General features: G+C 38.2%; 1 protein-coding gene across 4 annotated transcripts in view; it reads left to right on the top strand.

Moving 5' to 3' along the window:
• The window catches only part of SLC4A7 (solute carrier family 4 member 7), a 93,992-nt gene that overhangs the window by 67,729 nt on the left and 12,071 nt on the right, over positions 1 to 14,192 (top strand). For all 4 annotated transcript variants that reach the window (XM_082479986.1, XM_082479988.1, XM_082479987.1 and 1 more), the window contains 7 exons: positions 376 to 522; positions 1,790 to 1,893; positions 3,412 to 3,586; positions 5,970 to 6,103; positions 6,647 to 6,892; positions 11,415 to 11,520; positions 13,386 to 13,547. In XM_082479986.1, coding sequence (XP_082336112.1) covers positions 376 to 522; positions 1,790 to 1,893; positions 3,412 to 3,586; positions 5,970 to 6,103; positions 6,647 to 6,892; positions 11,415 to 11,520; positions 13,386 to 13,547 — 1,074 coding nt within the window. The remainder of the gene's footprint in view (positions 1 to 375; positions 523 to 1,789; positions 1,894 to 3,411; positions 3,587 to 5,969; positions 6,104 to 6,646; positions 6,893 to 11,414; positions 11,521 to 13,385; positions 13,548 to 14,192) is intronic.

Raw genomic sequence — 14,192 nt, 5'->3', positions numbered from 1 at the left:
CTTGTGTTTTGGTTTGAAGGTTACTTAAAGTATTTTTGTCCTGATTTAGCAGAGCATAGTGGCACAGTGGCTGTAGGGCAGAATTATTCAGACTATATTACATGAACTTGATTTACTCAATATTGAAGTTTAACTTTTTCATTAAATTTAGAAATGAACTCAATATTCCTTTTGACTTTGGAGATATAACTTCCTTATTTTGTGTTCCATAGGGGTGTGCATATCAGTAGTTCTTAATGCAAAAGTGTACAAGTAAAGTAAAAGCCTAACTTTAGAGGACCTTTAAAAATTTTCTTATGCCTTTTTAAAAATGTGTCCCTTGTAATCAATTCCTCTTTCAAAAAAAAAAAAAAAATGTTGTGTACTTTCTTGTAGGTTTTCCATGATGTCGCCTATAAAGCAAAAGACCGAAATGATTTGTTGTCAGGAATTGATGAATTTTTAGACCAAGTGACAGTCCTGCCTCCAGGAGAATGGGATCCATCTATACGAATTGAGCCACCAAAAAGCGTTCCTTCCCAGGTAAAAGGAAGGGGGAAAAAAAAAAGTCCAGTAGAGAACTCGCATGACTTTTTACTCTGAAAACGCTATTTCCCAATGCAAGTAAATTGGGTGCTGAGTATGAACTGTGGTAAAACATTAGGAAAGCTGCCACGCTTGTTTGAAAGAAAAACTGGATTGACCATTTAAGTAGGGGGGGGAAAAAAGTGTTGGATCGGTTTTCTGCTATGTTTTCCAGTAAATTGTATTTACTATATTTCCTTTTGTAATACTGAAATGAGTTCATGTGAGATCTAGGAGAATTAATCTGAAATTGTACCCGAGTTGCTATTATAAACTTTATTATTACTCTAACAATGATCAGCAAGAATATTGGAATTCTTATAAAAACTTCTATTTGCATACAATATCGATTGAAATGTTTTAATGTGTATTGGCTCATGTATAATGTTCACAGAATATTTATGAAATAGATAAAAATGGATCATATCGCTCAGTTGTGATACAAGTTTAGAAGGAGAGCCTGGAAGGGGAAGCTGGACCTTAGAGGGACTCTGATTTCTTCCCTTTTCTCCCTCTTTACAACTGAGGGGAATTCCTGCCACCAGGATCAAAACTGGGGAAGAGAGACCAGTGCTCTTGGTTCAGAAGGTTGACGTTGTGGTGGTTTGGGGGAGCAGGTGGAACAGAAGGGGTGACAGCAGTGCAGCTTATTCATGGATAGCCTGAGGCTACCACTTAACTCGTTTCCAAAATAAGCAGGGCTTGGGGGGTTTTGGAAGGCAAGCTCGACTGAGAAATTTATGAGGAGCTGGTGAGCAGCGTGCTCAGTAGGGGAATGACTTCTCATTTATACTTCAACTAAATAAAGAAAGTGAGGTCAGTTTCTGTTAAAAGCCAGAAGCTTCTGGTCTGGAAATGAATGAGGAAAACAAAATCTAAAGATTTTTTACTAGGTCTCATGGTTGAGCCTCTACTGTCTCTTGAAAAAAGGTAGGCTTTGTTTCATCGTGTCTCAGGGACATATTTCTTGTACAAAGAGGGAAGAATAATACTGTTGAGCAAGGTGCTGTGAGAGCTTTTTTGGGGGTTGTTGTACAGTTCTAGTCATCTGTACTCAAATGAAGGACTGCTGATAAGCTGGGAATATGAAAAAGGTTTGGAAAGCACAGAATCTCTGCCTGCTTTCTTTGGATTATACTTTTCAGCGTAAAGGCAGTCTCAAAGTATGATTTTTTTCTTTTTCTTCTTTTCTTCTTTTCTTCTTCTTTTCTTCGCACCCCCTCAGGAGAAAAGGAAGGTACCTAAATTTCCAAATGGATCTACTCCTACAGGAGAGACTCTCAAAGAAGAAGGCCATCATGCTGGACCTGAACTTGAGAGAACTGGAAGGTGTGTTCGCTTCCCTAAATACTAGCTACCAAAGAGAAATAAAAAGTGATAAATCTTTACAGTTTTTAATGATGACATTTGAACATAAAATCATGGTAGAAGTGTCAGAGCGCATCCTTTTTCCTTTTTAAGTGTTGGATTCTTGCCTATAAATGCCAATCAGCTTAAAGCATTTTCAAGCCTGTGGCAATGTTTCTCAACACGTTTGTGAAGGATTTCATATAAGATGCTGCCTAATTTAACTGACTTTTAAGAGTTGGGTTTAATTTTTAATTGTCAAGAGCATGCAATTATCATAATTATAGCAGGAATATACAATTTTCGGTATTGGGCTAGGTACTAAAAATTTCCATTAATGCAAATCTGTTTTATTAAACGTGTACAACATGGAGCAACAAGGAATGTAAAATAGCAAAAAAATACTTTGGTATTGGTTAGGTTTCAGGTTCGGTTAGGCTTCCTTTAGATCGAAAATAAAATTGAAGGAATTTCTTTCAATTGAGTTGCATTGCTGTTCTTTGTTAATTCTGAAATACTTGCCAAAAAAGTCCCCAACATTGGAAATACATGGTTAAGATTAAACCTTTGTATCTCATATGAGAGAGTAGAGATTAAGTCAACTGAGGAGTTCTGGAAAAGATGTACAGTGTTGTTATCTCCAAAATGATAAACTTCCAAATGAAATGCATCTTTCTCATACCTTTGGAAGAAGGACTTTACTACATTTTGTATTGATTTTTACCATTTTGGCTTTGTTATACTTACTTTTTGCAGACAGTATGTGGAGCTGAGAAGTTCATTTCTGCCCACAGAATTATTTCTAGATAAGACTATTGTTTTTCTCAGGAATGGATTTTCTTTTTTTTTTTTTTTTTTTCTAGCATTCAAAATGAAATCAATTTTTTGTAGGTGCAAATTATACCTAGTATTTTGAAGTCTTGAAAACTTTTTGGAAACTGCCGAAAGCTTTTTAATTTCTTGCTAATAACTTACCAGTTGAACTGATTTATATATGTTTGGGTTTGTGTTTCCATTTGTAGAATATCTCTATACTTTGGGTGAAAACACTGTTAAAAATGATAGACCTAAACTTATTTATTGACCTAACCATATGTATGTAGAGAATGCAAATAAAAAAGCTACAACGACTTGTTGGAGTAGTAATATCTAGCATATTTCTTCTGTTCCTTGTTTTGAATATCATAAGACAGATTTGACTTTAAACATTATTTAGGTAAAATTGTTTGCAAAGATATTTTTTCAGTATCTAGCCTATATACAAAAATACCTAGCCAGCCTTTAAAACTGTGGATAACTTGCTTGTTTGTATTTGGAATACTACTGAATTGGAATAGATAAGATTCTCATTTACATTTTAAACTGTTATAGTTTAATCTGGATTATGAAATAGCTAATTTGTGCTGGCAATAGGCACTGGCAGTCATGTGTAGCCCATAGTTTTGAACTAGCTAGAATCCTTTAGTGTACAGTTTGACGAGTTTCATCTCACCTATTTAGGCTTTTTGGTGGTTTGATACTTGACATCAAAAGGAAAGCACCTTTTTTCTTGAGTGACTTCAAGGATGCATTAAGCCTGCAGTGCCTGGCCTCGATTCTTTTCCTATACTGTGCCTGTATGTCTCCTGTAATCACTTTTGGAGGGCTCCTGGGAGAAGCTACACAAGGCAGAATAGTGAGTACAAAGAATGGTAGTGGCCAGGCTTTTAGACCTTCAGAGGCAAGTCACTGTGTGCATTTGTCTCATTTATTTATACTTGTATTTGAAGAATTTACCCACAGCACTTGATTAGCCTGCCCCAAAGCAGACCTTCCCCAAAAGGTAATTGCTGTGGAAAATGTGGGGAACCCATGTGAACAGGAGAAGATGCACAGTGGAGGTAAAAAAAATGTTTATCCTGCCTTATTGGATGAATGGCTTCATGAATTGAGAAAGGGCGTGCATTGCCTTCTTTTTGGCTACTTAAAAATAATGAATAGCAGTAAAGGTGCACCATCCCACTAGGCCTACTGTAGGCAAAGTCAGAGGCTCAAGGTGGATAGCCAAGAACATGTACTGGCCTTGAGTAGTAGGCCTACGAGGATGATAATGCCTGCAGTGTATGGGTAGCAGTCAATTGTGTATTTAAGTAATGGACAGGATATGTATATGCTTTCACTAATGGTATGTTGTTAACATTGAAAGAAAGTGGCTAAGGTTTATAAGCAGAAAATACTCTTCTTTGTACAAGACTTGAATATAAACCATACATGTACGAAATTTGGTAGTGTTATGTTGGGCAGTAGATAACACCAGCATCTTTTTAACCAAAATATCATTGCACTTTGGGTTTTGGAGCAGGGAAAGAATACTTAACATCAGCAATGTTAATAACTTAGTGTTTCTGTCAATTGGCTTGTGAGTAAACTAGTTTGAAGTGTATTTTCTGTTTTTAAATCTATTATGAAGAAACAAGGCTCTGTCATTTTGGGGGTGGGAAGGATGTATTCAGACATGTCATTTACAAATTTTATGATCCTGGTAAAGCTTATGATGCTATAAAATTCTTCTTGATACTTGGATCAAGTTTTTAAGCTTCTACTATATTAAAATTAAGTTAACTATTTTATCTCTTTCAAGTAATGCTGTTGACTCAAAATTTTGTTTATTGATGTAGCACTTCAAGATGATAGCAAATACAGAAATAAATTATATCTTTTCTGTGCACTGTTTTTGCCACTAAATGTAGGAATGGTTATCAAAATGTTGATGTAATTTTTGAATGTACGTTGTGTATAATTATGAAAATACGCTCCTTTTAAAGCTTGATTCTTAAACAACTTCTTTCTTTTAGCTATCTGGAATTGTTTGCGGGTTTGTTCCTGCCTTCAGATACTTGGTGTGCATCATTGAATATAAAATTTAGTTACTACACACACATGTTCAAGCACAGTAGCTGACATAGTAAGGTACACAGTTTGTGTTTGAAACCTTCCCTCACATTCCCAGAGGTCATCACCTCCACAGTACTCCTGTCCCTGCCACCCTGATCGAGAGCCCCAAGGTTAATGCATTGACTAACCAAAAGCACTAATTCAAAGGTAATAGAACAAGAGACTGGAATTATATAGATTTTTTTTTTCCTAATGTAATGAACAAAGGACTCATGTTTTCATTTTTAATAGCCCCAGTTCAGCAAACCATTTTGCCCAATTTTAGATGCTTTCCCGAATTGGAGCTTAAGTTTGCATAAATATTGTTTTCTTAGGCTTGCATAATTGCAAAATAACAAACAGTCAAATTCCCCCAGGAACCCTTTAATCTGTAATCCATGACTTCTTATAGTTGTAAAAGGTGTAGTTAACTATTTTCAAGTAACTTTAATATCATTTTAGTATCTAAAAAGCCCTGCTCCTCTCTTTTGAGGTGCATTGTAACTTTTTTTAGCGGAAAATATTATAGTAAAACATTTAATTCAAGAACTGAAGTAGATCTCTTACTTCAATGAAAAGAAATGCATTACCAGGTGGGACATTGGTTTACTGCTCATCTATTTTTGGTGTCATGTATACATAAACCAATATCGTTCAGTAATTTCCCCTGCACCTCCACCTGTCAGTTTTTCTTTTGTAATGCTTGGTTGATTGATGCAGGTTTGATACGGCACACCGTATCATGCTTTGGTACAGGTACGTTGCAATGTATATATATATATCAATTTTCTTTACAGAGACAAATAATTCTTTCTATAAATTACATGTTGAGTAACTTTTTTTGTTGTTTAAATTTGTGGTAATTGTTGGTATGTTTTCCCTCCATAGCTAGCAGGACTAGTAACTTGTTCTCATGGTTTTGGATGGCTTTATGTTTCTCAGGAGTGAAGTTTTCAAAATCTTTTGTCCATGGTATTGTTACTGCAAAACTGTGTTGTTATTCTTGTCTCAAACATCAATATTAATTGCAGTGTTTTTGCATCTTGTCTTGTTAATGCATCTTAAAACTGTATTTATGCAGATGTGATGCCAAATGCTAACCTGAAAGGCAGCATAGTTACAGCAGTTTCTTTTCCCCCAAACAGAGTGCAATAGAGTCTCTCTTTGGAGCCTCATTAACTGGGATTGCCTATTCTCTCTTTGCTGGGCAACCTCTTACTATTTTGGGGAGCACCGGACCAGTTCTAGTATTTGAAAAAATATTATTTAAATTTTGCAGGTAAGTGATGTTTGTATTGGCTTGATGCACTTTCTAGCCTGTTAGAATAGATGTAATTGAAAGCAGATGTGTGTTTAAAGTGGAAGTCCATGAAGATGTAAATGCAGCAGTAAGAGATGATTGTGGTTTGGCAAAGCTATGAGGCACTGGTGCACCTTAATGAGAAAATCAGTGATAAGAAGTGGCTAGGAATTAAATAAAAGTTATGTTCTGACTGTGTGGAGATGTTGGCTTTGATTCTGCAGGGGTAAACAGGGATTGATCTGCCCTCTAGGAGAAAGCACCTAGGTGGTTCTGAAAAGATCATCACTCTGATGCTTCCCAAGCTAGGTAGTTGCACCCTCGATCCTAGAAACACCTTGCTGTGTTGCTTTGCTTTGGTGGAAGGTGAGACAGAAAGCTTCTGCTTCCTTCAGAACTAACATCAAGGATGAGAAAAGTGGTGAACCCGTATACAGCTTGGCCTCAGTATCTGTTTTCAAATAGAATATAGTATAGATGACTTCTGGCTCAGTTAATACTTTTGTTTCTTTCTTCATGCAGGGATTATGATCTTTCCTACCTCTCTCTGCGAACTAGCATTGGTCTGTGGACTGCATTTTTATGCATAGTGCTTGTAGCCACAGATGCCAGCAGCCTTGTGTGTTACATCACTCGATTTACTGAGGAAGCTTTTGCAGCGCTTATATGCATCATATTTATTTATGAGGCATTGGAAAAGCTTTTTCATTTGGGAGAAGTATATGCCTTCAATATGCACAATGATTTGGATAAACTGACTTTATATTCGTAAGTACCGAGTTTCTATCTGTTAGTAAAATACATAGGGAAAATGTTTATAGTATAGAGACATACCATTTACTAAACTGCAATGTGTGCCTCTCGGTGAAAGGGTAGGAGGAATGCTGGGGGTGGTACGGGTATGAGAAACCTCAGAAAAATGCTGTGGAATTGAATTTTCTGTGTTAGCTATGGGTGGTTGGAAGGGATGAGGGGCTGTGACAATGCCTGTTTTAATTGCAGCTTTAGTAAAGGTCACCCTGGAGATTAAAGGAGTTCTGCCTTGACACTTCTAGGAATCATGATAGTTTACTTGACCTGGGTGAGGATTATTTCCAGGTAGCTGAGGCATGGAGAGCTGCTGCAACTATGGGGACTGCTATATGGAGTGCTATGAATGGGGAGTTAACATCTTTAAACTGTGTTACTTTCTACTGTAATTATGGGGAATACTTGAGTTTTAAAAAAAATTTTTTTTTGAGAGAGGAGAATAATAGAAAATACAATACAACCGTATTTTTTTTTCTTCCCTGACTAAGTAGAACTATTAGTTCTTTTCATCACAGTAACTAGGAGTAAAACTGTCAGTACAAAAATATCTTTATTTCATTTAAGGGATGCAATAAGCAAGCTATTTAGGTGTATCTTTTTTATATTTGATTTATTTCTGTGGCATCTGTATGTTATCTACCCATGGTGGGTTGACCTCGGCTGGACACCAGGTGTCCACCAAGCTATCAATCACTCCCTCTCCTCAGCTGGACGGGGGAAAAAAAACATGACAGAGGCTTGTGGGTCAAGATAAGGACAGGGAGATCACCCAGCAATTACTGTCATGGGCAAAACAGGCTCAACTTGGGGAAATGAATTGAATTTATTACCAATCAAATCAGAGTAGAGTAATTAGAAAATAAAAATTAAATCTTAAAACACCTTCCCCCCATCCCTCCCTTCTTCCCGGACTCAGCTTCGCTCCTGATGTCTCTTTACCTCCTCCCCCTGAGTGGCGCAGGGAGACAGGGAGTGGGGTTACTGGTCAGTTCATCACACAAACGTTGTCTCTGCTGCTCCTTTGTCTTCAGAGGGAGGACTCCTCACACTCTTCCCCTGCTCCAGCATGGGGTCCCTCCCACAGGAGACAGTCCTCCACAAACTTCTCCAGTGTGACTCTTTTGCCCAGGCTGCAGTTCTTCACGAACTGCTCCAGCGTGGGTCCTTTCCGCAGGGTGCAGTCCTTCAGGAACAGAGTGCTCCAGCATGGGTCTCCCATGGGGCCACAAGTCCTGCCACCAAAACTGCTCCAGCCTGGGTTCCTCTTTCCACAGGTCCACAGGTCCTGCCAGGAGCCTGCACTAGCACTGGCTTCCCATGGGGTCACAGCCTTCTTTGGGTGCATCCACCGGCTCTCGTATGGGGTCCTCCATGGGCTGCAGGTGGATATCTGCTCCACCGTGGACCTCCATGGGCTATAGGGGGACAGCTTGCCTCACTGGTCTTCACCACGGGATGCAGGGGAATCTCTGGTCCGGTGCCTGGAGCACCCCCTCCCTCTCCTTCTTCACTGACCTTGGTGTCTGCAGAGTTGTTTGTCTCACATATTCTCAATTGTTTCTCCTCGCTGCAGTTGCCTTGTTGCACAGTAACTTTTTCCCTGTCTTAAATATGTTATCCCAGAGGCACTACAACCATCACTGATGGGCTTGGCCTTGGCCAGTGGCGGGTCTGTCTTGGAGCTGTCTGGCATTGGCCCTATCAGACATAGGGGAGCTTCTGGCATCTTCTCACAGAAGCAGCTCCTGTAGACCCCCTGCTACTAAAACCTTGCCACGCAAATGCAATACACTACCTTTTGGTATGCAGCTGTACCATTTCTGAATTAAAAAAATTTGCTTGTATGGTGAAATTAGCATTGAGTACTTTTTATACTGTGTGTCTTGACACTCTGTATTTTTTAGTTTCTGATGATATGCTTAAATGCTGCTTTATCTTTCATTGCTCAGTGTGGAGTTTCCAAGCTTATGGTATAGTTTCATGAAATATGATGAATTGGGTTACCAGCTCACACTTGCGAGAAGGAGGAGATCCTGGTAACTATTGCTGAGAGAAACTGCTCATTTCATATAGTTTAAACCAAATCAAAAGCAAAGCTCTTCTTTGATTCATCGACAATGTACAATGAATCAGTGATCCATTCGTTCAATGTCAGTAATACAGCAGATAAACAACAATGTGAGACGCTTAAGAAATACTAGTAAGAACCTACACATTTTTAAGTTGTCTTCTATTACTAATCCCCAAAAGTTGTAATTGCACCCCCACCAATATTTACCCTCCAGCCCCAGACGTGTGGGTTACAGTCATCCACCATCTTTGAGGAGCACAGGTTTCTCTGCTAGTGCTCCCGTCCTGTTGCGGATGTGTGTCCTCTGGCTTTATTTGTACCTCTGTGCTTCTCTGTAGGCTGCTGAGTCACAGGCTGGTGAGAGAGCCCCCTGCGAGGTCACTTCCATACACCTGAGGTGGGAGTCTCTACTTGTTGCACCCTGCAGCCAGTCCCTAGTTGGAGGACAGAATACTCACTGTCCTGCTGGGCAGTTGCTCTGCCTGGGTGAGGCAGAGATCACGATGCATGCAGGGTGACTTCTGGCAGTGTCAAACCATGTTTTGATTACTGCGTTTCCACTCCAAGATCTCTCCTTACTTTTAGAAACATCCGTGCTTCTTTGGCACTTCCTTTCAGGATGATTCATTCTCCCCCAAAAAAGTCTTTTTGTAGTTCCTTTGTTATTATTTAGTCCAGCTGATAATCGTCATCATCTTCATCTTCTTTAATGTGATCATTTTTGGGCAAACACCTTCTCAGACTGCTTCTTGTACTCAATTCACATATGGCATTTTCATCTCTTTCCTGTCGTTATCAGCTCTTAAGACCAGACCATGTTGCCAGGAGTGGACCGTGGGGGTACGCTCACTTCATAATTTCCCCCTTTCTCCTGGCTGCTCATCCTTATGTTTCAGTGGCTCTGGGACCTCACTGCACTCCTGTGGGTGCGTGTTAAATTCACTAATCTGGCAGAAACTGTACTGTTGTTCTGTAGGTCTTCTGACCCTTGGCATCTGATTGTGTCATGCTACACTAGCATAGACAGGCCATGAGGGTGGAGAGAGGAAGGTGTGACATTTCCTTGGTTTCTTCTCCTGTTTCCTTTTGCTGTTACTTTAGGATTCAGTTATCAAAAGAAAGTATATTTATTTCTTATTTTTTTTAAGTGCCCTAAATATTGTCCTCTGCAAATCTAGGTTGTTTTTGCCCATGCACATTTAGTACTTTGTCCTTCTTTACGTTCACGCCCTCAGGATGCAAGTTTGCCCTTTCATGGTTCTTTGTTTTTCAGTATCTTGGTGAATCTCAGAGTAAAAGGAGACTTATTTCTTGCTTATTATCTGTTTTTCTTCTTTTACATAAACATTTATATGTCAAGCTTATGGTTTTTTTGTACTTGATTAGCTTTTTGAAAGCATCCCATTAAATCGATATTCAGTGTGTTGTGGTTTTCTTAACCGATGGGTACTTCTGTCAACCTGTCTGACAGAAAGGATTCTGCAGTCCGAGTTTGCAAACGACTGCAGTAGAGACACTTTTACTTGTTCAAAAAGTTATTAAAAATGCGTTTATGCAGTTGCTTTAAATCTGAGTAATTTATGCATTTATATCTTCAGTTACCCCACTGCATACTCAAAAATTGTGTCTTAATTCAGGGTGACCAGTTTTGTTCGTGTGTCAGTCAGAAGGCATGACAAATGCAAGATAAATGGCTAACTACCAAAATTTTAGAAAAGACTCGGAAACTTCTAGAGGCTAATGACGTATCTGGTTTGAAAAGGAGTTGCTGAAACTGAGTCACCTACACCAGTTTTTTAGATGAAACTATTTCAATCTGTTTTCTCTTACGTTGATGTACAGTAGGACTAATTGAAGTTTGTCTCACTGTGGGACGTTATCTAAAAACCTTAATTTGTACACATAAAAAAAATTTGATAAGTTAGTTGAATTATGTAGAAATCTTTAGAAATTACACAATATATGTTAGTATAGGGTTGTTGGAAAGTGGGGTCATTTGGATTATCATCTTCATCTTTTATTCACAATATGTAGAAGTCCGCATATATTATCTACTTCATTTTATTTTCAGGCATCGTTCTACTTAAAAACTGGCAGATCAGTCAGATAGTTAAGTCAACATTTTTCCTGCTTCTAATTCTTTAAAATACATAGTTTGGGTTTTTTTGTCCAGTCTGTTAAACCTTCTAAGCAGTTGCTTCCTCAATTCTTCCTCCCTCTTTCCCTTTCCCCTGCCCAGTAATCCTACTTCATGTCATGTAAGGAGGAGCCTGGTACTCAGCTTCTTTCACAGAAGGTTGGCATACACTCCGGTTTAAACTGTTCAGGATTTTTGAAATTACTGCTAATTGCTGCGTTTTGGCACATACGGCTCAAAAGAGTGTAATTTTTTTTTTTTCTTCACTTCAGATGTGTGTGTTCTGAGCCTGAGAAACCCAGCAACGAAACTTTGCAGGTGTGGAGTAGTATGAATAAGTCTGTAGAAGATATAGCATGGAGTAACCTTACAGTTTCTGTGAGTACCTAAAAGCGCTGTAAGTGTGTGTATGCGTATGAATAAAAAAAATAAATGCCACCAGTTTCATCTGGTTTCTTTCTTGATTTGAACCTGGACTGTTTTGTTTAAAACTGTATTTTTGAACTCTTTTATTGTTTCCATAACGCTTTAAGCAGTCGTTGTAGTGGTTTGAATGAGTGAGTCCATGGCAGTAAATGCTAATATCATAAATGTTTGTTTGAGGTAGCTGCTTTAATCCTGGTAGGCAGAACAGTTCTCTTTCTGAAGTGCAGATGAATATGATGAGGTGAATAAACAGGAGATTTCTTCCTTCAGTTTCCTGGAAGGGGTGAACAGATCTTTTTAAAAAGATGTGAAGATGGAATCTGCAGTTAAAATGTGGTAGCAAACACGTTTCATTAGTTTGTTAGACGTTGGTATAAAACTCCAACACAATCGAAGAAACTGCCTGAATTTTGACTGGAAGAAAATAATTATTTTGAAAATTGAAGGTTAAAAGAAAAGGGGAGGAGCTGTTTGAAGGAATAGGCTTGAAAGCATTACCTTATGAACTTGACATTTCATACTGAGATCTAATTTTGTGGGTAGGTGAAGAGGAGGAAAGTTACCATGTGGAAGTGATACTGAAGGCTTTTAGGAAGAAAGATTTTTGCTGATTAGTTCTTCCTTGGATGGGATTCAGTTGCATAAACGCAACTGTCGACAGCTACTATGCATAAACTGGCATCTGGTTTCCACCTACATCTTAAATGATTTGGATCTGCTATAGATTTTTGTGTTGCGTTTGCTAGCTGTGTGTGCCTACTTTGGCCATCTCAGGCTATCTAAAATGGCAGTAGATATCTGGGTATGGACTCACCTTGCATCCGAGCCTAGATGTTAATGCTGAAAGTAGGTGTTTTGCTGTGCAAAATACTTACGAAAAACCTAAGTTCTTTACTTGCATTTTAGCTGTAGTGTTTTCTCTGTACCATTAATGACTCCTAGTCTGCCATAATCACTTAGGATGGCAGTTTCTCTTGAACTTAGTTTTTATATTTATTTTATATACCTTTTCATTCTCTTAAGCATCTTTAGTCTTCCCAGAGAGACGGAACTGATCCAGGATTTGGTTGTGCTTATAATCAAAGTAGATTGTTAACAGGGAGAACTTTTGTCATGAGTTAAATTTTCAATAAATTAACCTGTTTAAAGACAAGGTTGTTGCAGTGCTGCTTCAACTATTTGATTTATTGGCTTGTTGTTTCCTTGTATTCCATGTGTCTTCTTTACTTTTCATGTCAGTGAGCCTTTCGGATAGGGATTTTCTGACTTTTTCTTTTTTATTCAAATCCATTATTTACGATTCTTTTCTACTTTGCTAGAAACTTTTTTCTTACGGGGGGGGTAATCTAATTTTGTAAGAGCCTGTTTTTTCCTTAACTGTACCAGGACAAAACAAAGTCAAAAATAAAGAGGTGGGAGAAACTGAGGAGATCCTTTTTTATGTTCATTAGCTTGAAAGTTGATGTTGGATAGTCTGCTGAATAGACTGGGCTTAGTCCTCAGTCTTTATTTATACATTCAATCTTGTGGTGCTTTGAGAAATAGAATAGAAATGAGGTGAATGTAAAGTAGTTGTTTCTTCTTGGGGGCATCTCCCAGCATTTTGTCATCCTGAAATACTGTCATGGCTATTGTGGCTCTTCTGGAACAGACAGCAAACATTTTTAGCATTTCAGGATGATGTAGTGATGACGGAAAGAACCCCCTTTTTGGGATTGTGAAAGTTCTCAAATGTGTTTTATATTGAAAAGCTACAAGTTAGGTTGACTGTACTAAATGAATAAAACAGAAATTTAAGAAATTTTTCCTCTTTGCAGGAATGTTTAGAATTTCATGGTGTGTTTCGTGGATCAGCTTGTGGCCATCATGGACCATATATTCCAGATGTTCTCTTCTGGTCTGTCATATTATTCTTTACAACGTTTTTCCTCTCCTCTTTCCTTAAGCAATTCAAGACCAAACGTTATTTCCCAACTAAGGTAATTCAGATTAGAGACTATTGTTATCTTGTGGTAAATACATTAATATAACTTAATGGAGTTGAATTTCCTGTTTTGCTTCACAAATTTGTATTGAGAGATTTCTTTTAAGATAGAAAAACTTAAAATGGAAAATTAGTCAATAGTTAAAAAAATGAAAACATTAGATGAAAGAAATTGGCTTTAGAAAAGTCCGTATTTATTCTCTACTCTCCTATAGTTACAACAAGATGTTCTAAACATTAGAAGACCTAAGCAGTCCATCTCCCCATATTAATGGGTATTGCCAGGTATTGTTTGGAGAGATAATACTGCTGCTGCTTTCTTCACCTAGCCATACAGAACAACTAATTGCTTTCCCCAAACTGCTGACGTATGAAGGGTTCTGAGTGGTTCCTCAGGGAACCACTCCTCCTACTGTTTCTTGTAGAGGCTAATATAATGATTATCTTTGGACTGATTTACGCAACTTACTCCAGCTAGCCAAAATAAAGTGGGTAGATCTTCTATAAACCTCAGCTCATCCCTACAATGTGTTCCTAACATTTAATAAAGTCACCTTTGAGAACCTGAATCTGTTGCAAATTATGCCTCTCTAATCTATTAAAATGTCAAATGAATCAACACTGATTTCAGAACAATTCA

This window comes from Vanellus vanellus, assembly GCF_965231255.1.
Source record: "Vanellus vanellus genome assembly, chromosome: 2".
In the NCBI taxonomy this organism is placed as follows: Eukaryota; Metazoa; Chordata; class Aves; order Charadriiformes; family Charadriidae; genus Vanellus; species Vanellus vanellus.
This window is presented reverse-complemented; position numbering and strand designations above follow the sequence as displayed.